Below are 26,417 nucleotides of genomic sequence, written 5' to 3'. Positions count from 1 at the left end.
ATTTTGGCTTTGCACAACAATAAAATGTTAACTATCATCCAATGGTTCTCCCTTCAGTACTTTGATCTGTCCGCACCAGGCTGATCCATAAACCAAGCCAGAAATTGCATTTCTAACAATTAGTTGAAAAACAAGTACATTGTTTTTCGTTTTCCCACATTGAAGGGAAACTAACACAACCTCTCCAACAACGATCCCTGTAATAATTGACCAGAAGTGGTCGCCATGTTGATTCTGGCAGGACTACATTACTGTAAAAGCTGCACAAACTCTGAAAAAGGGCCAATATTTAACTTTATTAAAAAGTGCCTTTAAATTCGATGAAAGCTGTTTGGAATTTCAGAACCCGTATTCCTGTTGTCAAATCACAACTCGTTGTCAAATCACAAACTGCACTTTACGTGCACACTTTGAAGCTAAAATTACAATCTGTGTTACAATATAGGACAAACCTTTTTCACCTTTACTTGTCCGACAATCAAAAATTGAAGTTCCGACTACAGTTAAAGACCTAAAAGCATTGATAGGATTCCATGCCATGGATAGCAAAATGCAAATCAGCCTGCTCCAGCTCCTACGCATTCCCACAACTGCTTCAGAGCCTGATCTGCAACAGTCACTCTCCACAAAATGCAATGAAGCATACAAGCACGCAGGCGCTGCCTCTGGTCACAGTTGCACCAGTCTTCTTTAGTTCTGTGATCAGCTGGGCCCTGTCATCTCCATACCTTCTTTGGTGATTGTAACGGTCGGTGTCTCTAGTGACGGCCTCAAAGGTTACGGGTAGAAAGCAGAAGAGTGGGGTTGAGAGGGAAATATAGATCAGCCATGATTGAATGGCGGAGTAAACTTGATGAGCCGAATGGCCTAATTCAGCTCCTATGTCTCTGCTTATAATTAATTCATTGGTAATTCATGACCAATAATGGTAATTCATGACCCTACACAAAGCAGTCCGACCCGTTATCAGGAATCTAAATTTGCCAGAAAAAAAAAAAATATTGAACAGAAAGTGCATAACAAGTGTAGGAACTTAGCTTTTTCACATATCCTGCTATCTGTGCAGTTAGCAATCTGTAGAAATATACACAACATTGTGAATTGGGTCAGAAAGCATTAAACTCCCCACACACTTTCTCCCTGCAACACACATAAACCATGCAATGTGTAATAGGCAAGAGCAGGCTCATTTAACCACCGGTGTTGTTAGTTGTATCAATAACCTCCAGAAACATGCATATGCAGGCCAGCCCACTGATATGTGTTTCAGTCAGTTGCAATCCAGTGCTTTAAAAAGAGTTACATTGCAAATTCATTAGCACTTACTTTGCAACCCATGATTTTTTTCACCTCATCATCTGGTGTTGTTGGCGTTGTGGCAAGATCTGGATTGCTGTTGCTGATGCTCTTTGAACGAGACAGGTTTAGGCTGGTAGGCCTGGCAGTAGCACGAGACAAGGTGGCATATTGAATGGGGCCTGTGTATAACGGACTGCTTAATCCTGTAAGCCGTAGAATATAATAAAACAAGTGATTAGCAAGATATTAGTTTAGTTTAGGGATACACCGTTCGGTCCACCGGGACCGCGCCGACCAGCGATCCCCGCACATTAACACTATCATACATCCACTCGGGACAATTTTTACATTTACCAAGCCAATTAACCTACAAACCTGTACATCTTTGGAGTGTGGGAGGAAACCGAAGATCTCGGAGAAAACCCACGCAGATCACGGGGAGAACGTACAGACAGCACCCGTAGTCTGGATGGAACCCGGGTCTCCGGCGCTGCATTCACTGTGAGACAGCAACTCTACCGCTGCGCCAACGTGACCGCCCAGTTACACTCCGAACATTGCACTTGTTCAGTATATTGGTGAATGTATAATGTAGGAAAAGGTTGAAATTAAACCGATACATCTTAATATGCAATACACCCAGAACTTTATCAACGGCTGAGAATGCGTGCAAACATGTTTGTGCCCCAATGCAGCATTGAGGGAGTACAGCCACCCTTTGAATTAAATATTACACAGAGGCCTTGCTTAACCTCACAGAAGGACTCAAAAGATCTTCCAAGACAAAGGAGAGATCATGCTGGTGTTCTGTCCAACATCTGTGGCTCAACTAACAAAAAAGAAAAAAAAAGACCTGACTGTCCAAAATACTCACCATCTAAGGAGCCAAAAGCACAGTGGCATGGAGCTGAACCATGCCGTCAAATGCAAAGAGCGACCCTGTGGGCCGCGCTGCTGAGGACAAAGAGGGACCTGGTGGGCCGTCTGCAGCCACACGTACACTATATATCAGTACACTGTGGACGGTTCGATTGTAATCATGTATTGTCTTTCCACTGACTAGTTAGCATGCAACAAAAGCTTTTCACTGTACTTCGGCATGTGACAATAAACTAAAGATAGACACAAAATGCTGGAGTAACTCTGCGGGACAGGCAACATCTCTGGAGAGAAGGAATGGGTGATGTTTCTGGTCGAGACCCTTCTGACTGAAGGTCATTTTTTGGATTTCTTGCAAGTGTCCGGATTACCTCTGGCAAGGCACCACTCCTTCAATAATCTATAAAACCATCTATTCAGATTTCATTAGTCTGAATTATGTATTTAACAGCTGAAGTGCAATAGAACAATGAAACGTTGTCAGAGGTTGTCAACATTAGAGGTGCTGTTGATCAGCTCCTAAAACAAGTTCTGAGCGGCCTGTTGAAGCTGATAATTAAAAAGCTGAAACAGACCTTGTTAATGTGACAGAGCCTGAATACTTCCTGTATCACAACTTACCTGCCGATTTGCTCAAGGAATAAAAAATTCACACAGCCAAAATTCAACACAGTTATCTGAGGAGAACTCTATAAATATTCCAATTAATGACTTACCAAAACCAAGATATTTCTACAGTGTGACTAGTGAATAATGATGGATGCCCATCATTATAGATCAGCCATGACTGAATGGTGGAGTAGATTTGATGGGCCGAATGGCCTAATTCCAAAGACGTACAGGTATGTAGGTTAATTGGCTGGGTAAATGTAAAAAAAAAAAATTGCCCCTAGTGGGTGTAGGATAGTGTTAATGTACGGGGATCGCTGGGCGGCACGGACTTGGAGGGCCGAAAAGGCCTGTTTCCGGCTGTATATATATGATATGATATGATAATTCTACTCCTATTCCTTATGTCCCAGGAGCAGTTAAAGACTCCATAATCTAACAAAGAAAAGACATTGATATATACTCTAGGAATGCTCTTGCCACATTGCCAACAGATAAAGTGTTGTCTTGAATCCAAGCAGTGGATTTATTTTTCAGGAGACTGAGATATAACACTTGTGTCAATTGGCACTTAACTGTGGAACACCTTTATTTATGGAATAAAACTAGAACACTGTGTTATTGGCTGATGAAACATCAAGTGCCGAAGCTATACACAACCAACAACTATTTTGTTAAGGCTGAAAATCACAAAGATAAGATTAAAATGGAAGAATGTGGATCTTGTGGGTACCCAAGACAAGGGACATGAGAGTCTTGATGCATCATTTTGGCAACTTTTGTTCTACCACATAAGCTTTCTACTGCTGTTTTTTTCCAACCTTTCGGAAAACTTTTTGCACTTGTAAATTTGTTCACTCAAATAAATTAGAACTGGTGTAACTGTCCAACTTTAAATTGATCAATCCAATCACATACAAAAGTGATGAATTCACGCTGACTTGCTGACATTAGTTCAGGATGCACATATTGGCCAGATGAACTTCCTGACAATCACAGGATTAACAGTGACCTAAAATTTCATTTCAAGGGGCTGAAACTGCACAGCACCTTCATATTAATACAACACATCTATCCCATGTTAAATGTGTTGAGCTGATCTCAGTTGCTGGTGACAACAAAATGTGAACAAAGCAAATATGGCTGAATATAATTTAAGATCTGTGTATTAGTTAGAAAATGACAACCAGGAGTGCCCTCAGGATGTCTGTGGCACTACACATGGTTACTTAATGAGTCACGGAACTGCACAGTGCAGACATGGGCCCTTCAGCCCACCAAGGCCATGCTAACCTTTTGGTCCCCTTCCACTAATTCTATTAGTCCACATTAGGATCACATTATTCTATGCCTTGCTGATATACGGTCTGCCTCTTCAACAATGAAATTGCAACCGATTCCACCACCACCTCTGACAACGTGTTCCAGATATTAACAGGTGTCTGAAGAAGGGTCTCGACCCAAAACGTCACCCATTCCTTCCCTCCCGAGATGCTGCCTGACCTGCTGAGTTACTCCAGCATCTTGTGTCTACCTCCAGATATCAACATCTGTGTACGTATGTAATGAACTAACCCCTCAGATCCTACCTCTCAGCTTAAAACTATCAAAACTATGTCCGGTTGTTTTTGATACCCCATCATGAGAAAACGATTTTGAATATCTATCCCATCCGTGCCTCTTATAATCTCATATACTTCAAATTGCCCCTCAGCCTCCATCACTCAGAGAAAACAATCCTATCCAATCTTTCCCAAAAACTGAAGTCCTCTAATCTAGGCAAAAATTGTTGAATCTCCTCTGTACTCTCTCCTGCACATCTCAAATCAAAGTAAAAAATGTAGTCCATTGGACACTGACAGAACACAAATTTATAGTGTAAGAAAATAATTGCAGATGCTGGTACAAATCGAAGGTATTTATTCACAAAATGCTGGAGTAACTCAGCAGGTCAGGCAGCATCTCAGGAGAGAAGGAATGGGCGACGTTTCGGGTCGAGACCCTTCTTCAGACTGAAGAAGGGTCTCGACCTGAAACGTCGCCCATTCCTTCTCTCCCGAGATGCTGCCTGACCTGCTGAGTTACTCCAGCATTTTGTGAACACAAATTTATGTTCAGCAGCGCGGTATGTGATTCTTCAAGTGAAGGGCACAGATAATTGGCACATATAATTAAGTCCTTACTTCAAAGTCAGCTTGATTTATTTTTATTTTTCCATTATAAATTCCCAACTGACATTTACAAATGGATATTCTGACAGACTTTATGTTAGTTTTTCAGAGTGTACTAACGAGTCACCCTGACGAAGGCAAACATTTTGTGCAGTAATTACATATTATCCCAGGTTAAGTACAGCATTCACACGTATACATACCGGGGAACTGCGGATGGTGGTCACTGTCTGGAAGGTGAAACATATAATATATATAGGATGCCAGCAGGTTGTTGCGGCCATGTTGGTCTTGATTTCCTTCTAAGTTTTTATGGATTTGATTGACGAGCTGAGCCATTGCTTCAAAAGCAGCTCGACCCAGATTTACTGAAATATAAAAAGATTTATATCCTTATTCTGTTTTTCAGGGAATTAATCTATTTGATGACAACATGGCAAAGTATTAATCTGTCAATTTGCATTTCCTCTGCCTTGACAATATATTTTACAGCCATTTTTTAACATTTATAGTTTATTTAAAACTGTAAAGATGATGCATTAATATGCCATTCGTGTGCTACACCATTAGACCTTAGACATACAGCAAGGAAACAGGCCCTTCGGCCCACCGAGTCCATGCCGACCTGCGATCATCTCGTACACCAGCACTATCCTACGCACTAGGGACAATTTTACCAAAGCCAATTAACCTACAACCCTGTACGTCTTCAGAATATGGGAGGAAACCGGAGTACCCGGTGACTGTGTCGCCCTGAACTCACACATCATTGCAGGAATACAGTTTGGCAAGTTTGAACTTCCAGATTTATAATAGTTTAATTTTATTGAAAAGTTTGTGTCAATGTGACCATTGGAGAGTCCAAATTGTGGCAAGCTATGAATTTTCTGTAGATTATTTATCTGATGTTGTACTGCAGCAGTCTGCCAAACATCCATCTAAAGGCATGTTGAATGTTATGCATGAGAGTTGTGAGGCAATATACAGCTACAAAACATAGCAACACAGAGAGGAGGTGGAGTTTTGAGGTAAATCCTGCTCCTGGAAAACTAAGAGCAGATGGAGCCATTGCTATGGATGTTGCCAGTTCCCCTAAAGGAAGTGATTTGCTTGACCTGGCTTCACAATGGTGTGCTACGCACTGTAGCAAGAGCACTACAAATCAAATCATTACCCTGGCTAATGTTCATATTACAAATGAATTTTCGTACAGTGTTAATTGTGATATGTGTGAGAAGGAACTGCAGATACTGGTTTACACTGAAGATAGACACAAAATGCTGGTGTAACTCAGCGAGTCAGGCAGCATCTCTGGAGAAAAGGAATAGGTGACGTTTCGGTCGAGATTCTTCATCAGATGAACAGTCACATCTTGATATCCTTTGTTGAGGAAATCAATCTCCCAAACACAAGAAGTGTAAGAAAATAACTGCAGATGCTGGTACAAATCGAAGGTATTTATTTCACAAAATGCTGGAGTAACTCAGCAGGTCAGGCAGCATCTCAGGAGAGAAGGAATGGGTGACGTTTCGGGTCGAGACCCTTCTTGAGACTGAAACGTCACCCACTCCTTCTCTCCCAAACACAAGATGGTAATAAGGAAGCATGTCAATAGCCCCACTGTGGTTGTGCTTCAAATGAAGGAAACAGAATCCAATGAGTGGACAGATTAAAGTTGCCCCGGGAACATGGCCTAACATGATTTACAGCTAGGAAATTAAAAGTTGAAGGAACAATATTCAGTTCCCTCAGCATTCTCTCAAAGAAAATGTTCTACTTGGAAAACCAAGGTAGCAATAGCTGGACCCCTGATCATCTCCTTCATTTTGTAACTGCTTTTGCAGGAATGACATTGAGACGGACTATCTTGATTAGTGCGGATGTCAGGGGTTATGGTGAGAAGGAAGGATAATGGGGTTAGGAGGGAGAGATAGATCAGCCATGATTGAATGGGGTACTAGACTTGATGGGCCAAATTACCTAATTCTGCTCCCATTACTTATGAGCTAATGACTATTTCAGCTGTTGTCTCAAGTGTCCTATCAATTGTTATGGCATCCTAAAGGCCACTTTGTTTCACTGCTTAACATTGGTAAGTTCCGCACTGAGTTATTAGAGATGCTTTCTCTGCGAGGCTAAATGATGAGATATAATGAACTGTTCCAAATAATAAATGGCACATGCGAGCTTTGTGGAGAAAGTCGGCTTATACCTATTTGGCCGTTGATAACTGGAGGCCGCACAATTAGGAGGATGAGTTTGTTGAGGACATGGTGGACAAATCGAAGAAGTGGTTCCATCTTTGCTGACCGCAGGTTGTTTATACTGGCCTTCAGTTCTGTCTCCACATTATTCTCTGTGATGATCACATCCTTCAGTCGAAACGGGAAAGAATATTCTTCCAGAACATGCACTAGAGTAAAAAACTTATCCAGAAATTGGTCCTAAGGATTAAAAGCACAATCAGTGATTAATCAAGCTCTGTGCATGTACCCTTGAACGATTCCTCATCTAGGACTGAGATGAGGAATTTTTTTTTCACCCAGAGTTGTGAATCTGTGGAATTCTCTGCCACAGAAGGCAGTGGAGGCCAATTCACTGGATGTATTCAAGAGAGAGTTGGATATGGCTCTTAGGGCTAACGGAATCAAGGGATATGGGGAGAAAGCAGGAAGTGGGTACTGATTCTGGATGATCAGCCGTGATCATATTGAATGCTGGCTCGAAGGGCCGAATGGCTTACTCCTGTACCTATTTTCTATGTTTCCATGTGCATGTATCCTTGAATGATTCCTCATCCATACCCAGGCTGCTCTACCATATAATCCAGATCCAGCACAGTCGCCTTTTAATCAAAATAACCTCTCGGCTCAAGGACAATTAAAGATGGATAATAAATACCATTGATCTCAGAAAATAAACAAAACTTTTAACAAAAAGGAAGACCAGGCCTTTGGAAAATAGTGTGAATGAAAATGCATGAATTCCATTTTACATTTGTTTATCACAATCGTTTATCAAGAAAATAGGATATAAATTCATAATAATTTGGAATAATTCCAGGTTTCTGTGCATTATTTATATAAAAATAATGCCGCTCAAGAGCAACCAATTTAGGTTGTTATTTTAATAATTGTTTTCTCTTACAAATCTTCATTCAATTTCCTTTTAAGGATATGCTGAATCAAGTTCAACCACATATCAATGTACCCACATATCATGGATCATAACAAATCACTGGTGTTTTTGTCTATTATCTTAAATCTGTTTTCATTTGGAGGTGAAATTATATCAAGAGGCAGGATTTACTTGTCCATTCAATCCGGTGTTTATATTCTGGGACGTTTGCACACCAGGCAGGATAAACATTTGGAATGGAGATTATTCTGGTGGCTGCTTGATCTGAGTATGCTGAGTTACAAGATGCAGCTGGAGGTTTAGGATGGAGGAAAGCCGTGAAGCTGCGTTAACTCTGAAAGGCCATATGGATCATACACCCTTTGCAGTTATCAAGAGTATAATGATTGTAATCTTCATTAAAAAAAAATTATGCGACTGGATTGTCTTAAAACTCTTCAATAAAAACGATGCAAAGAGTCATCGGAGGTTTGGGAAGATATCCATCCTACTATTCCCCTGGATGCTCACAGTTCCTTGCATTTACAAACTCTCGCGGTTGGATTTTCTAGCCCGAAATAAGAGTAAAATCTGTCTTCTGAAAGGGAGCAAAGTTTTAAGAGAGTTGTTTGAGAGCTTTTAGAGCGTAGGATCAGCCAAGCAATGCACTTGTACCTGGGTATGGACTGATGATGATGCCAGCACTTCCACATTAAAGACTCCTTTGTGGTTGTCGACCCACTTCATACCTGGCAGCTGGACCTTTTTAAACACAAAATAAGAGCAAAACATTTATAAATATATGGACGCAAACTTAGATGCTCATGATGTTCATGGCAAGAACTGATAATTTACCATGAGCATGGCATATAGGAAAGATGAAGTCTAAATATTAGAACTGTTTGCCCAATAGCACTGTGGGAATACCTACAATGGGCGGCACGGTGGCGCAGCGGTAGAGTTGCTGCCTTACAGCGAATGCAGCGCCGGAGTCTCAGGTTCGATCCTGACTACGGGCGCTGTCTGTACGGAGTTTGTATGTTCTCCCCGTGACCTGCGTGGGTTTTCTCCGAGATCTTCGGTTTCCTCCCACACTCCAAAGACGTACAGGTATGTAGGTTAATTGGCTTGGTAAATGTAAAAATTGTCCCTAGTGGGTGTAGGATAGTGTTAGTGTGCGGGGATCGCTGGGTGGCGCGGACCCGGTGTGCCGAAGGGCCTGTTTCTGCGCTGTATCTCTAAATCTAAAAAAATCTAAAAATCTAAATCTAAAATGGAGGAACTCCCATGATGGGAGATCTTGGCTCATCATGAGCATCCAGGATAATATGGACATACTAATTGCTATTGCAACATGCATCCCAATAACAAGTAAAATAACATCAACCGCAAGTGGGACATAAACTTCCATATTAATAGATCTTGACTATCCCACAAACTATATATTCCACAGGTAGACACAAAGTGCTGGAGTCACTCAGCAAGACAGGCAGCATCTCTGGAGAGAAGGAATGGGTGACTTTTCAGGTCGAGACCCTTCTCTCCAGAGATGCTGCCTGTCCCGCTGAGTTACTCCGGCATTTTGTGTCTACCTTCAAATTTAAAACCAGCATCTGCAGTTCGTTCCCACATATATATTCCATAGTTTCCTTTGTAAATCAAACCTTCTCAGGAGCACAATACGATTTAGGATGCAGATTTCTCGACACGAAGTTTCATCTGAACTGCAGAATGTGCGGATACCTAAAGAATGGAATAAACTTCCTCTCTCCCACAACCTTCTGCCTTCCTCCCATTGAAAAAGGACAAAATACCAAAGTGCCAGCTGGGGAAACCTAACTGTAAGCCGACAACCAACAGTACAATGTAATGTCATCTGGCAGAGGAAGTAAAACTTGAGGGATCACTGTAACCAAGTAGTCAAATTTAACATACATTCACAAAAGTATATTTGCGTTTTACCCACACCATGCCTTTCAAAGAAAACCACTATCTGCGGAATGCGAATGCAGTCATGTGTCAGCTAGGTATTATAATACTGTAAATCAACATATTTGGAAAAAATAATGCAAGGTTTTATAAAGCAGCTTTAATCAGCTGATTAAAGATGGTTAACATTAATCAGCTGTTAATCCTGCTCTATCCTAACAATTTTTTTTTAGATGCTGAAGGACCAGTTTCCAATTGCGAAGCACAGCAGCCTTGAGGGTAACAAAACACAAAGTGCTGGAGGAACCCAGTGGGTCAGGCAGCATCTGTGGATAAATGTCATCTGACCATTCCCTCCACGGATGCTGCCTCACCTGCTGGGTTCCTCCAGTACGTAGTCTTTTGTTCAGGATTCCAGCAGCTGCAGTTTCTTGTTTCTCCAGCAAGGGTATTTATTTTACTCAAACCTCAAGATTAGAAAATTGTATTTAATTTCTTGCCCTCCAATACCATCTGCTCCGAGTCAATGATGCCCCAAACTGTAGCTTCATAAACATTTCCTAATGAGGTCTCACTGAATCTTCTTATTGGGGAGAATTAGCCAATGGCCAAGATTCATAATGCCAAAGCTAATATCGGCGAAACCAAGCGCAGGCTCGGCGATCGCTTCGCTGAACACCTGCGCTCGGTCCGCATTAACGCCACTGATCTCCCGGTGGCCCAGCACTTCAACTCCCCCTCCCATTCCCAGTCTGACCTCTCTGTCATGGGCCTCCTCCAGTGCCATAGTGAGGCCCGCCGGAAATTGGAGGAGCAGCACCTCATATTTCGCCTGGGCAGTTTGCGGCCCGGTGGTATGAACGTTGACTTCTCCAACTTCAGATAGCTCCTCTGTCCCTCCCTTCCCCTCCTCCTTCCCAGATCTCCCTCTATCTTCCTGTCTCCACCTATATCCTTCCTTTGTCCCACCCCCGACATCAGTCTGAAGAAGGGTCTCGACCCGAAACGTCACCCATTCCTTCTCTCCCGAGATGCTGCCTGACCTGCTGAGTTACTCCAGCATTTTGTGAATAAATCGATTTGTACCAGCATCTGCAGTTATTTTCTTATACTAAGGGTTGACAAGTCATACGTTAGTAATTAAGTGACATCAAACATACATTTTTTTAAAAATAGATGAATAGGAGGATAGACACAAAAAGCTGGAGTAACTCAGTGGGACAGGCAGCATCCCTGGAGAGAAGGAACGGGTGACGTTTCGGGTCGAGGCCCTTCTTCAGACTCCAGCTTTTAGTGTCTATCTTCAGTTTAAATCAGCATCTGCAGTTCCTTCATACACAGATGAATTGGAGGAATGGTAACTACGGTTGCAAAGCTTGAGACAGGACAGGCAGGAGCCGATGCAGGTTTATTATTTCAATACTAAATCCAGGCATGAGGAGGAAGCAGAGAATGAAGTAATGTGGCATTTGATCATACTTACATCGGGAGTGAGGACCGAGTAACTGGGCGGTGGCTTGTCCACGGACACAGGAAGGCTGAATTGCCCCGTTCGGAGGCGGCCATGTTGCATTAAAGGGATCCACTAAATGAGTGGGTTAGAAAGTTTGAAATTAGAGACTATACCAATACTAGCAACACAGGGCATCTAATCTTCAACTCTAGAGCTTTCATGTTATGCTACTGTAAGCAAACAACCAACAACATTGGGAGAATTGGAGGCAATAACAGGGCTGAACAGAATTGTCTGAAACATTGTAATAACTCTCACTATAAATGTATTTATTCCCGTCAAACCAACAGCTAGAAAAAACATGCAGGAAAGAACTGCAGATGCTGGTTCAACTCGGACATAGACACAAAATTTAGATTTAGATTTTAGATTTAGAGATACAGTGCGGAAACAGGCCCTTCGGCCCACCGGGTCCGCGCCGCCCAGCGATCCCCGCACATTAACACTATCCTACACACACTAGGGACAATTTTTTTTTTTTTTAAACATTTGCCCAGCCAATTAACCTACATACCTGTACGTCTTTGGAGTAACTTAGCGGGACAGGCAGCATCTCTGGAGAGAAGGAATGGGTGATGTTTCTGGTCGAGACCCTTCATTAGGGAACAGTAATTCACTTGCCCTGGAGGCACTTAAAACCATAGTGTAGAGTTAGTGCATGCTTTTCTGAAGCCGGCTAAGTTCCCATATCTAATAGGGTTGGTTATCCCATGGCAAAGAATGGAGTAACTTTCAGGAACACTAACTTTTTCCCAGCGATCCAGGTAGCAAGTAATGAAGTACACAGAGAAAGTGCCTGCTGGAAATTCTGTACCTTTCTGCAAATAATCTCAAATATTTTTTAATAGGGAGTTGTAAATGCATAGCAGGGAACAAATACTGGAAACAGAACACGCTATAGATAATAGACACAAAATGCCGGAGTAACTCAGCAGGACAGGCAGCATCTCTGGAGAGAAGGAATGGGTGAAGTTTCGGGTTGAGTGTCAGTCTGGGGAAGGGTCTCGTTCCGAAATGTCACCCATTCCTTCTCCCCAGAGATGCTGCCTGTCTCGCTGAGTTAGTCCAGCATTTTGTGTCTATCTTTAGCTTAAACCAGCATCAGCAGTTCCTTCGAACTCATATACAGATGGTTCTGCTATTGCACATTTCCATAACATGAGTTGGATATAACATGAATGATGTATTAGGGAACACTATGTGCATCGTGGGTTGAATTATTATAATTAAATTTCGATCGGGGACTAGAGAGAACCACTTAAAAGTTACTTTGGAAATGAACAACCACAATATTGCTCGTCTGAGGAAAAAAACGTCTCAGGGGGGAAAAAATAGTTCTGTGTAACCTCCTCACAGTAATCAGATACTATTGTCTCTTAAGAATGCTACTTTAACTGTGGGTAGCATTGAAATTGCTTCTAATGACACTTGTGCAAGGATACTGGGCTAAACAACACAACATGCAGCCATCAGTAGTCAAGAGCCAAGAGTGTTTCATTTGTCCCAGATAGAACAATGAAATTCTTAGGTAGACTCAAAAAGCTGGAGTAACTCAGCGGGTCAGGCAGCATCTCTGGAGAGAAGGAATGGGCGACGTTTTGGGTCGAGACCCTTCCTCAGACTGAAATTGAAATTCTTACTTATAGTAGCACAACAGATCATAAAGACGGCGTCTGTCTGTGGCGACATGTTGCAAGCAGCACGACGGAAAATAATCAAAAATAGCAGTGCTCCTTTAGCTTGCAGTAATAAAAGTAAACTTATTGTTATCGAAAATACTTTAATTTTTGAAAATCCTGTTGAAAAAATAACTTCTCAAACCCCCTTTTCCGCTTTGATGCAATTATTTTAATCACACAAGGCTTGAAAAGAGCACAGCTATCAGGTTATATCAGAACTACCTGTCCTTGATTTCTCTTTTGAGCAACAATAACAGGCGCAATGGGGACAGTACGTTATACCTGACCAGCATCTGCAGTTCTTTCCTACACATAATTGACGGCAAGTGTCACATGCACACATATTTTCATTGCAATTAAATAGCAGCCTGCAACAAAGGTGTCGCTGTGCTTAGTTTAACTCCTGCTGAGTATCAGGATCTGAATGTGCTTGACGTGCGTCTTTAATCCCACCCACTCACTCATTTATGTAACAAAGTTACGGGGACTTTTTATCCTAAAAATCTGCTAAAATGTTAGGCCATTTTATGACAAATCGTACGGCAACTGTTTGTTAAATCTATTCACAAAATGCTGGAGTAACTCGGTACGTCAGGCAGCATCTCAGGAGAGAAGGAATGGGTGACGTTTCGGGTCGAGACCCTTCTAGGTACAGTAAGATTCCAATAATCCACCATCTGACTCTTGGTAAATCCTGATTCACTTGCATCCACTTCCCATCTAGCTCTGATGAAAGAAATGAATAAGGCAAATGTCTATTTATTCACAAAATGCTGCAGTAACTCAGCAGGTCAGGCAGCATCTCGGGAGAGAAGGAATGGGTGACGTTTCGGGTCGAGACCCTTCTTCACGCCCTCAACACTCGATAAATTCTCCCGAGATGCTGCCTGACCTGCTGAGTTACTCCAGTATTTTGTGAATAAATCGATTTGTACCAGCATCTGCAGTTATTTTCTTAGACAAATGTCTAAACTGCTTTTAAAAAGGCTCCGATTAAGAAGGTCTTAAGAAAGGTCACAATGCGAAACGTCACCTTTCCTTGACCTCCAGAGCTGCTGCCTGACCCGCTGAGTTACTCCAGCACTCTGTGTCTTTTTTCACCATTGATTACGTTTGATACCCCAGGCAAATGGGAAACATTTGTTTCTCATTCTACTTCTGTGCCTCCCGTTCACCAGTTCCCGCACTCCCGGAGGCCATGTTCCCACAACCGGGACCCTGTTCCCACACTTCCTGTCCCTTCCTCCTTGGGGCCCCGTTTCCACACTCCCCCTCCACTCCTCGGAGCCCTGTTCCCACAGTCTCCCTTCACTCCCTGGGTCCATTACCACTCTGATACGATAGAACTTTATTTATCCCAGGAGGGAACTTGACCTGCCAACAGTCATAAAAACACAAGATACACGAAACGTGAAATTAAAGTGACGAGTATAAAGGATTGGGGATGTACAAAGATTTGGGAAGGGGGGTCAGTCTACCCCACGACAAAAGGTGGGAGGAGTTGTATTTTGATAGCCACAGGGAAGAAGGATCTCATGTGGTGTCCTCTCCACTTCACTCCCTAGGTCCATTCCCACTCTTTCCCTCCACTACCTACGCCCATCTCCACTTTCCCCCTCTACTCCCCGGAGCCCCGTTCCCACATTCCCACTCCCTTGGACCCAGTCCCACATTCCCTGGGGCCACATTCCCACACTACTCGTCGGGTTCCTGTTTCCCCGTGTTTCCTTCCTACTTGTCAGAAATACTTCTATTCCCCCAATAATATCCTGCATTGACAATATTATTGCAGAGTCGTTTGAGCCTGTAGTTTAGATTGCACTATTAGTATAAATACTTAACGGACCCAACTCCTCAGTGTTATCACTTAATGTCAAGTAAAAGCAAGATAAATTACATAAAATCCCAACAGCATCTGTGAGCTGCACCAACATGTTGGGATTTGATTATTTAAGTGCCAATTTTAGTTGAATTTACTGTAGAACTGGTTAATCAACATTCAGTGTATTTGACAAGTATCCAAAAGAAAGATTATTTTGGAAATAGTTCCAAAAAGGAAACGATTCCAACCCACCAGTTTAAATGTTGAGCAAACGCTAATATTTAATTAACATGAGAAACATAAGGAAGGGTTTATTCATTATCTTTAACTCCCTTTGGAGCCCTGCCTAGAATTGCATTGGCTGCTTTAACGATCCAAAGCCACTTACCGTGTAGCCCACTGGTGTCTCCAGCGACGAACTGGGTTTCTGCTGGCAGCTGATGTGGTAAAAGGTGAAGAGCAGGTGATGATTATCTGTCAGGTTCGCTGGGATTTTCATTTTAATTTCCTCGTAAAACTCTGGAGATCTGTGGAAAAACAAGAACATTGAACAGTGCGGCAGGAGACAGGCCCTTCAGCCCACGACGTGCGTGTCAAACATGATGCGAAGTTAAACTAATCTCCTCTGCCTGCACGTGATCCATATATCACTCTATTCTCTGCATATCTCTGGGAAGAGACAAGACATTCTGGCCTTCCATCACAGTGAGGAGGTGACTGGAGGAGACTCACTTTCTTTTTGTTTTGTGTTGGTTTGTGATTGTGTGTGTTATTGCTTATTTTTATTGCTTTTATTGTTGGACTGTGGGTAATGGAATTTCGTCCAAAATACTTCTTTTTTTTGGATGACAATAAAGGCTATTCAGGCTATTCTGATATCCATGTGCCTATCTAAGGTAGACATAAAAAGCTGGAGTGACTCAGCAGGTCAGGCAGCATCTCTAAAGAAAAGGAAGAGACGATGTTTCGGGTCTTCAAAGAGGCCTATCGAAGGGCCTCTTAAATGCCACATAAAGATCGCACAATGTGTCAGATTTTGTGTGCTATTCTGGTAAGTAAGCAAATACTAATGTGGATGCGTCGTTCACTTTCATCCCATAGTTTATTCTCCTGGAAGCAGATCTGACTTCTGTCACCGAGATGAATGGGTCAGAGCCAGCAGGGGTTTGGGGACAGGCTGACCTGGAGCTTGTTTGCCTGTTAAAAATGGGCACATAAAGCATTATGTTCATCCAGTAGAGATGCGCCCTTGCCAGAGGTTGCCCCCAACTAGTAGACTCCTTAAATTATTGCAATATTTTACACTGATAGACATTAGACCACCAGACTAGATAGTTGCATTTTCCTTCCCTCTCTTTTTGAATAAGGCTATCACTTTGGCAGATTTCCAATCATCTGGTACTTTTCCAAACACTTTTAGAATATGACAACCAATGCATTCATTATCTGTGTCGCCACATCTATCATCTCCGAGGGACTTATCAGCCTTTAACACAGTTAGTCTGCTTGATACTACTTCTCTATGATGGTATTTAAGTTCTCCCCTGTATTTCCCGTCATTATTGCTTGAGTCTTGTGTCAATTTAATGATAACATGAGGCCAGAAATGAGTCTGAGTCATAGTCATGCAGCAAGAAAACAGATTCTTCGGCCCAACTTATCCATGCCTACTAACGTGCCTCATCTAAGCTAGTCCCATTTGCTCATGTTTGGCCCATATCTCTCTAAACCTTTCCTCTCCATGTACCTGTCCAAATATATTTTAAATGTTGTTATTGTACCTGCCTCAATATTTCCTCTGATGGCTCTGAAAACTTGCCAGTTCTAGTTCTGCTTAAAATGTTCAATTCACTGTACCTCAGTACAGTTGACAATAAACTGAACTGAACTGGGGGAGTTGGGGGAGACCAGAACCAGGGGCCATAGTTTAAGAATAAGGGGTAGGCCATTTAGAACGGAGATGAGGAAAAACTTTTTCAGTCAGAGAGTTGTAAATTTGTGGAATTCACTGCCTCAGAAGGCAGTGGAGGTCAAGTCTCTGAATGCATTCAAGAGAGAACTAGATAGAGCTCTTAAGGATAGCGGAGTCAGGGGTATGGGGAGAAGGCAGGAACGGGGTACTGATTGAGAATGATCAGCCATGATCACATTGAATGTTGGTGCTGGCTCGAAGGGCCGAATGGCCTACTCCTGCACCTATTGTCTATTGTCTATAACTGCAATGGTTTGTTGGTTCTGATGGCCTAGGCTCATATACAAGGAATTGGTATTTAGTTTATGGAAACGTTTATCAAATGTCAAAGTGGAAGCTTTTTCAGAAAAGGTGTAACCTCAAAAAAAGGTTTGCGATCTGTTCTGAAAAACTATTTTAAGAGAGCCCCTGTCAATAAATTTCACCACTTAGCTACTTCCCATCCTTAATTCCCAATATCTTCTTCAGGCATTCAATGTCAATATTCAGAATGAAGCAAGTCGACTGGTGAATCAACAACAAGTTATCCAGTGCTGGAATGAAGATGATGCAACAGAATGATTGAGGGAAATCAGTGATGTTTGAGCTGCCGATAACTGGACAAGATGGGGCAGGGAACACTAAATCACTTTCCACAGTTAGTTATGATGTGTAAGTCCCAGGCAACGTCATTAGAGTAGCTATTTTATTGATTCAACTTGTGATGCGTGTCTGTGACCTGACTACTTCAGACTATATAAGCAAGACTCAAAGATTACAAAGGTTGAATCTGCTGAGGCTTTGGTTGTTATGGCGGGCCACTGATTCAGTCCTTTACAGAACTTCTGACAGCTTCTAGCAGTGCACAGATTAAAGTGCTGCCAAGGTGCAAGGTGACAAAACAGCAACTCTCCATTATTCAGTTGCACCATGCAAGGGATAGACAATAGTCAATAGGTGCAGGAGTAGGCCATTCGACCCTTCGAGCCAGCACCGCCATTCAATGTGATCATGGCTGATCATTCTAAATCAGTACCCCGTTCCTGCCTTCTCCCCATACCCCCTGACTCCGCTATCCTTAAGAGCTCTATCTAGCTCTCTCTTGAATGCATTCAGAGAATTGACCTCCTTTCCATGGAGGCAAACAACTGAAGATCTTTCATGGACAGCTGACATAGTCACACTAACAAAAGAAGGTGTAATTTATTTTTGACGCTGCAGCACATTAGAATAACAAGCAGAAACATCTGTTTTGCATCTAATTCTTTTGTATGACTTAAGATAAGGAACTCACTTGTTGTGGTACACCACCGCAGAATATGCTTCTCTTGAAAATTCAGCACAGCTGGACTTCCCAAAGATAACCTGCATTTATACAGAAAGCAGAAACAAATAGTCAGGATGTACTGTGCAGGACAAGTGATCAGCTGATGCTGATTAAATCATTGAAATCAAAACCATCAAACCAAGTCACAAATTTATGGCCTTGTATCTAAAACAGTGGAAGCTACTGAAAGATGCATAGAATCAAGTGGATGTAAAAGTGGCAGCACACGGAGATAGCTTTGCATAAAATCATGTCTTAGGTGAAATGCAGTAGACAGGGAAGACAAATGGATAGATACTCAAAGCCAACACCGAACAGCGAAGAAAGGAATGGTGAGCAACAAAACCTTGTACCTGAAGACCCATGAGATTGCAGATGCTGGAATCTAGAGGAAAGAAATCTACTAGAAGAACTCAATGGGTCAAGCAGCATCTATGGCGGCTAAGAAATGCATAGAGCACAGAAATGTATAGCACAGGAACAGGACCTTTGGCTCATAACATCTGTGTCGAATATGATGCCAAGATAAACTAATCTCATCTGCTTGCATGTGATCCATATTCCTCCATTCCTTGCATATCCATGTATCTATACAAAAGCCTCTTAAAACAGCTAACAAGACAAATTTGTTATTCTCTTTCCCATTCTGGTGCAAGGTCTTTGACCTGAAACATAAACTTTCTCTATTCATATCTGCTGCATGATCTGTTGAGTTTTTCCAGCATTTTCTGTTCATGAAAATTCGACGACACAGAAAAAATCATTCACGCTTTCATTTCCTCCCGCCTAGACTACTGCAACTCCCTATACACTGGGATCAGCCAATCTTCCCTGTCCCGCCTGCAACTGGTCCAAAACGCCGCAGCGAGACTCCTGACGGGTACCCGTAAAAGGGACCACATCACCCCGATTCTGGCCTCTCTCCACTGGCTCCCTGTACGGTACAGAATCAACTTCAAGCTCCTCCTATTCACGTATAAAGCCCTAAATGGACACTCCCCCCCCTACATCAAAAATCTTCTAACCCCCCTCTCTAACTCCAGGTCCCTCAGATCGGCCGACTTGGGGCTATTCACTATCCCGCGGTCTAGGCTTAAACTCAGGGGTGACCGCGCTTTTGCGGTTGCAGCTCCTAGACTGTGGAACAGCATCCCTCTCCCGATCAGAACTGCCCCCTCCATCGACTCCTTTAAGTCCAGGCTCAAAACATATTTCTACTCCCTAGCGTTTGAGGCTCATTGAGGAGGCGCTGTGAACTGTTTGCGTACTACTGTATGTTTTCATTTTTTTTTCTATTGGAACCTAATCAAATGTACAGCACTTTGGTCAACGTGGGTTGTTTTTAAATGTGCTATACAAATAAAATTGACTTGACTTGACATGAAAGAAATGGGCTTGGAGGGGTCAGCAACAGAGAAATATGTGGCCACACATGTGAAGACAGTGCTGGGTGCCTGCTCCTAGTTACTATGGAGCCATCCTGTTACCAGACATTTTGTGTGCGAGTCTTGTTTTCAGGCCTTGCTTACTACTTGAGCTTTTGCGACAAAAGAACTGTGGACATGATATGGAGCAAGCATGATTATGGGTGGCACGGTGGCACAGCGGTGGAGTTGCTGCCCTACGGCGCTTGCAGCGCCGGAGATCTGGGTTCGATCCCGACTATGGGTGCTGTCTGTACAGAGTTTGTACGCTCTCCCTCTGACCTGCGTATGTTTTCACTGAACCCTTCGGTTTCCTCCCACACTCCAAAGACGTACAGGTTTGTAGGTTAATTGACTTGGTATAAGTGTAAAATTATCCCTAGTGTGCGTGGGATGTGCGGGGATCGCCAGTCGGTGAGGACTCACTGTGCCGAAGAGCCTGTTTCTGCACTGTATCTCTAAACTAAACTAAACTAAACTATGGATAACTATTGAACCAGTCGAGCGAAGAATCATCACTATTAGCAGAAAATAGTAAAGTGGGAAGAACAAACCTTAAGGTGGATATAGATTATAAATTTCACTGCAGGCAGCAAGTGAAGACAAATTCCACATAAACTCTTGTAACATCGAAGAAAGTTTACGATTTCAACATTTAAACGATTTAAACGGATAATACCACGGGTAACTTGTTAATGAATACACTTGATATTTCACAAAAATCCCGTGGGAGTAAAAGTTCTTGCGATTTTCTCAAGCATCAATGAATGAGCTTGAAATAGTTTAGGTACAGCAGCAAGTACATCATGTACTTCTGCAAAGTATCTACCCTGTAAAACGGTACAAATGCAGGTGAAAATTGGTTATATAACTTTTTCAGTATCAAGAAGCAAAGGGTGAAATCTGTGTGAAAGGAGCATGCTGGCTCACTAAACGTGGGAAAGTCACATGCTTTGGCGTTTGGTATTAAATAACTCTTCCCACAGTTAAACTTTGATGAAGTTTTACCTGCTCCTGTCAAACACAGAATCCATTGTCTGGAAAAGCTTCTAATAAAGTAAGATCTCTCTCGACCCTGTGGCTTCCAGCAACTCCGCCTATTGCACGGATCCTGCCTTTATTTTGATGCTATGTTTATTCATTAACAAAACCTCGTTCCTTTTCCTCCGTGTGCAGGTTCCAATTCCCCACACTCCTCCTCCTCCCTGTGCTCAAGTCATGATTTTATTGCACTGTCTCACATGTATTCTTTCCGAGAACCTCAAAGTTTCAGGACAATGTCAAAGGAGCTATGCTCGGCAAGGCCAGCAGCATAATCAAGGCCAAGTCGCACCCTGGCCACTCCCTCTTCTCCCTTCTCACATCGGGCAATAGATATAGAAGTGTGAAAACGCACACCTCCAGATTCAGAGACAGTTTCTTCCCAGCTGTTATCAGGCAACTGAACCATCCTACCACAACTAGAGAGCAGTCCTGAACTACTATCTACCTCACCGGAGACCCTTGGACTATCTTTGATCGGACTTTACTGACTTTATCTTGCATTAAACGTTATTCCCTTATCATGTATCAATACAATGCGAATGGCTCAATTGTAATCATGTATTGTCTTTCCGCTGACTGGTTAGCACGCCATAAATGCTTTTCACTGTACACGTGACAATAAACTAAAGTAAACTAATCTTCATTTAAGACAATCAACCTATAGCCTGATGAGATGGAACTTAAAAATTCTATAATGTCCAACATCCGTTAACAATAACAGAAACAGGTTCAAGAAACAGCTCTAATATTGCCTTGCTGAGTATTTTTCACAATGTGACAGGACTTCAAAACTAATGAAGAGCACACAAAGTAATCCTGGATATTTGTGAGGCTAAACATTAATGAACTAAGTATTTTTTTAAACCTGCTTTTATGCCGAGTCTCAGAGTTAAAGCTTGATAGCATCAAGCTGATTTACCCCTTTTGCAAGGGCGATCATCTCAGTTACAAGCCCTTCATTTGGACTTCTGAATAATTAATAAGGACTGCTTCGGTTCTGCAAAATGAGCTTTGATGGCACGACTAAACAGGCATGGTGCTAACATATGTTTGCAGAGTAAAGCTGCAAGGGATTGATGCAAAAAGCTTTTTACCGGCATGGCGCTGTTGGAATCCTCTCCTGCCATGAACTGGATCTTCACTGTTATGTTCCGCACAGAGCCTTGACGGCTGCTGAAATTCAAATTCTGTGGGTAGACATAGACCAGGTTCCTAAGGTAACAGTGAGAGTGGGTTAGGGTGAGAAACACACATTCAAAATAAAGCCACAAACCGGCCTTGCCCATTACTAACTCTTTATTGCTACCTGATTGAGAGATACAGCATGGAGACAGCCCACCGAATCCACGTCAACCATCATTCACCCGTTCACACTAGTTCAATGTTATCTGACTTACGTATCAACTGCTTGCACATGAGGGGCAATTTTACAGAGGGCTAATTAACCTGCGTGGGTTTTCTCCGAGATCTTCGGTTTCCTCCCACACTCCAAAGACGTACAGGTATGTAGGTTAATTGGCTGGGCAAATGTAAAAATTGTCCCTAGGGTGTAGGATAGTGTTAATGTGCGGGGATCGCTGGGCGGCGCGGACCCGGTAGGCCGAAGGGCCTGTTTCCGCGCTGTATCTCTAAATCTAAAATCTAAACCTATAAGACTGCACGTCTTTGGGATGTGGGAGGGAACCGACATACCCGGACGAAACCCACGCAGCCACAGGAAGAACGTGCAAACTCCACAAGACAGCACCCAAAATCAGGATTGAACCCGCGTCTTTGGCACGGTGATACAACGGCTCTACCTGCTACACCACGATCCCGCCCACACTTAAATAACCAGACAAAGGTAAACCTCAACAATGCGGTCTCCATTCTCAAGTGCCATGTCTTTGGAAAGGGAAGCAAAAGTGTTCAACAATCAATACAAAGTAATTCACCTCCTCCATGCAATGTCTAAAAGCTGTAATGAAAATCAAATCAAGCTTCGCTTGTACAGCTCCTTTCACATCCTCAAGATGCTCTGAATTTCACCTAATTAATTATTTCTGCTGTGTGGCCAGCTGCACTTTTACACCTCGTGGATTAATGCTTTGAACAGCCACTCCTGAAATGCAGACTGTGGTGTCTACGAAAATAAATAAGACCCTGACATTTGTTCAAAATCAAGCTGCCCCCAAGGCTGCCATTAGCATATATTAATAAATGGCAACACTTATCTTTTGCAACTGGCTTGAAACTTCTCTCACCTTAATGTAGATGAAAATAAACTATAGGTAAAAGACTCAGGTTCGATCCTGACTACGGGTGCTGTACTGTACGGAGTTTGTACGTTCTCCCCGTGGGTTTTCTCCGAGATCTTCGGTTTCCTCCCACACTCCAAAGACATACAGGTATGTAGGTTAATTGGCTGGGCAAATGTAAAAATTGTCCCTAGTGGGTGTAGGATCGTGTTAATGTGCGGGGATCGCTGGGCGGCGCGGACCTGGTGGGCCGAAGGGCCTGTTTCTGCGTTGTATCTCTAAATCTAAAAAATCCCTGTTGTATTTATGAGACTCCAATTTAACAAACCACGACACTCCAGCTAGAATCCTGAAAAGCGGTGCATATCAAAAAGTATTTAATACAATTCTTGTATGAATTATAGAAGGGATGAATACCTTTGAAGGTGCGACTCTCATTTTTTGGAGCGGATTGCATACATTATTGCCAAAATCCAGTCCAGCAATTCATGTTATTGTGGAAAGTAATACCCAGGCAGCCACAGCTGTCTTTGTATAAAACGTGTTTGTCAAACTTCTTGTTTGACAGGTGGGAGAATATTAAAACGGTCACTAGTTGGGCTGCTGGCTTACATCAAGCTCACTAACAAACAGCATTACCTCTCCCTATGATAAAGTAATGCTCGGCAGACTTGAACCAAGTGAGGGAGAAATTAGCAGTCCAATAGTAAATAAATTCTTTGCCACCCACACGGACGCAAACACGCACAAATTTGTGCCAAATTGGCAAATATTCAGTCCCCAGTGGGGTTAAATACTCATTCGTGATAGTTAAAGTTAATAACTCCTGACAATTATCAGAAAGATATTGGAGTTTCTGTTGGTCTACGCAGGAGCGCGGACATTTTAAAATGGGCTTTCCGACTGCTTTTAGTAGGTTAGGTAAATGCGCAAGAAGCTGGCATTGACATCTGCTCCAACAGCTGCCATTGTTCACCGTGCCTGAAGGGTTCCAGTACAACATGTACTCTGCTCCAGTCCCCAGGCATCACATTCTGACAATGACCTTCTGAGTGCAATCTCTTATATTTAGAGTCATAGAGTGATACAGTGTGGAAACAGGCCCTTCGGCCCAACTTGCCCACACTGGCCAACATGTCCCAACTGCATTTGGCCCATATCCCTCCACACCTGTCCTATCCACGTCTAACTGTTTCTTAAATGTTGGGATAGTCCCAGCCTCAACTACCTCCTCTGGCAGCTTGTTCCATACACCCACCACCCTTTGTGTGAAAAGTTACCCCTCGGATTCCTATTAAATCTTTTCCCCTTCACCTTGAACCTATGTCCTCTGGTCCTCGATTCCCCAACTCTGGGCACGAGACTCTATGCATCCACCCGATCTATTCCTCTCAATTTGCATGCTATCCAAACAGATCAGAAATACCATACATAGATACAATCTGTTCAAACTCAAGTACAATAGGTAAAGCAAAGGGGAAGGTACAGAGTGCAGAATATAGTTCTCAGCATTGTGGTGCGCCAGTTCCATAGACAAAGTCTAATAGACAATTGACAATAGACAATATATTCTGATAAGGGTGCATACGTAGGCATAATGTGTATGCGTGTGTGAATCTATGTGTGTGTGTGTCACAGTATGTGCACGGGAGTGTATGAACGATTTTTATTTTTCTCACTGTTTTACTGTTATTTTATTGTTATTTTTTATCTTGCACATTTGAGCTCCGCTCAGGCAGTGCGCCTGAATTTCGTTGTATGCACCTCTACAATGACACCAAAGTAATAAATAAATAAATAAAAATAAACCCCCATTTCTCCATTAAAAGCACATGTGAAACAGATAGAATTCAACAAACTGGACTATCTGTGGGGATACACACACCTCAAGTTGTTAGAATTAAACATGATTGAGATATTCAATCGTGCATCTGATTTCAATTTTTTGTTTGACACCATTTATAAACTGCAAAATCCTGACTTAGTTGCCACATGCATGGAATCTTGCTCATACTTTGTAGCTCGCAATATGAATCCTTGCACATCAGTTGCGCTCCCATTTATTTCAAAACAAAACATTGTACAAATTAACATGGTACTCTTGTACCATGAGGGGATCTTATCGAAACGTATAAGATTATTAAGGGGTTGGACACGTTAGAGGCAGGAAACATGTTCCCAGTGTTGGGGGAGTCCAGAACAAGGGGCCACAGTTTAAGAATAAGGGGTAGGCCATTTAGAACGGAGATGAGGAAAAACTTTTTCAGTCAGAGAATTGTGAATCTGTGGAATTCTCTGCCTCAGAAGGCAGTGGAGGCCAATTCTCTGAATGCATTCAAGAGAGAGCTAGATAGAGCTCTTAAGGATAGCAGAGTTAGGGGGTATGGGGAGAAGGCAGGAACGGGGTACTGATTGAGAATGATCAGCCATGATCACATTGAATGGCGGTGCTGGCTCGAAGGGCCGAATGGCCAACTCCTGCACCTATTGTCTATTGTCTACCAGCTCCCTCAAAGGCATTCATCGCTTCTATAATTCATCCAAGAATTGTATTAAATACTTTTTGATATGCACCGCTTTTAAGGATTCGAGCTGATACGTCGTGGTTTATAGCAGTTAAATTGGAGTCTCATAAATACAATTAACATTGTACAAATGGTCCTCTTCATAAAATTATCCGAATAAATGGCCAAAACCACCCTGAAGATTCATACTGATAGAACATAGAACAGCACAGCTCAGTATCAGGTACTTTGGCACACAATGGCTGTGCTAAACATGATACCAAGTTAAACTAATCTCCTCTGCCTGCACTTCATCCATATCCCTATCTGGGGATCCATGTGCTTATCTAAAATCCTCTTAAATGTCCCTATCTTATCTGCCTCCACCACCATCCAGTGAGACGTTGGCCTGGCTTGCCTCAACGGAGCTGCAGGTCTAAAAGACATACGACAGAAGAAGACCATCCAGTGCTTTCCAGGCACCCACCACTCTTTGTGTGCCCCCCCCCCCCCACCTTAAAGCTGTGTTCTTGAGTCCTTAATGATGTATTAGCATGCAATTATAAATGTGTAAATCAGCAAGTCAGAGGATTGAGAGGGGAGTTGTGAATCTCCAGACGTTGCTTGTCCACATACCATCCCGTTGCTGTTTTGGACAAAGGGCCAATATCCCTGCTGCTACTTCGGAACTTTTCAGATCTACCTATAAATTGGCCATTCACCTTGTCACTGTTGATTATGCTCAATAATTAACAGCACCAGTGCACGTTTAACTGTTCCTTTCCTTGCTTTTTCTTATGTACCTAAACTGAATCTAACATCATCTAGCTTCTATCATAATAGAGTCATAGTCACAATCAGTCCTCATTTTCTTTCCTCATTAGTTTCACCAGGATCACCCTGATATCAGCT

At 42.5% G+C, this 26,417-nt stretch overlaps 1 protein-coding gene across 3 annotated transcripts in view; it reads right to left on the bottom strand.

The window, feature by feature from the left end:
- Positions 1-26,417, bottom strand: part of dock6 (dedicator of cytokinesis 6) — a 218,519-nt gene that overhangs the window by 132,777 nt on the left and 59,325 nt on the right. For all 3 annotated transcript variants that reach the window (XR_013549428.1, XM_078429227.1, XM_078429228.1), the window contains exons 15-22: positions 21,859-21,976; positions 18,264-18,334; positions 15,407-15,545; positions 11,488-11,589; positions 8,751-8,837; positions 7,171-7,402; positions 5,162-5,326; positions 1,327-1,502 (exon numbers count right to left, since the gene is read on the bottom strand). Coding sequence is in view for 2 of the 3 variants with exons in the window: in XM_078429227.1 (XP_078285353.1) it covers positions 1,327-1,502; positions 5,162-5,326; positions 7,171-7,402; positions 8,751-8,837; positions 11,488-11,589; positions 15,407-15,545; positions 18,264-18,334; positions 21,859-21,976 (1,090 nt within the window). In the remaining variant the exon portion in view is untranslated. The remainder of the gene's footprint in view (positions 1-1,326; positions 1,503-5,161; positions 5,327-7,170; positions 7,403-8,750; positions 8,838-11,487; positions 11,590-15,406; positions 15,546-18,263; positions 18,335-21,858; positions 21,977-26,417) is intronic.

Source organism: Rhinoraja longicauda, chromosome 37 (assembly GCF_053455715.1).
Source record: "Rhinoraja longicauda isolate Sanriku21f chromosome 37, sRhiLon1.1, whole genome shotgun sequence".
In the NCBI taxonomy this organism is placed as follows: domain Eukaryota; kingdom Metazoa; phylum Chordata; class Chondrichthyes; order Rajiformes; family Arhynchobatidae; genus Rhinoraja; species Rhinoraja longicauda.
Note: the sequence above shows the minus strand (reverse complement) of the source record. Positions and strands in the feature narration are given on the sequence as shown.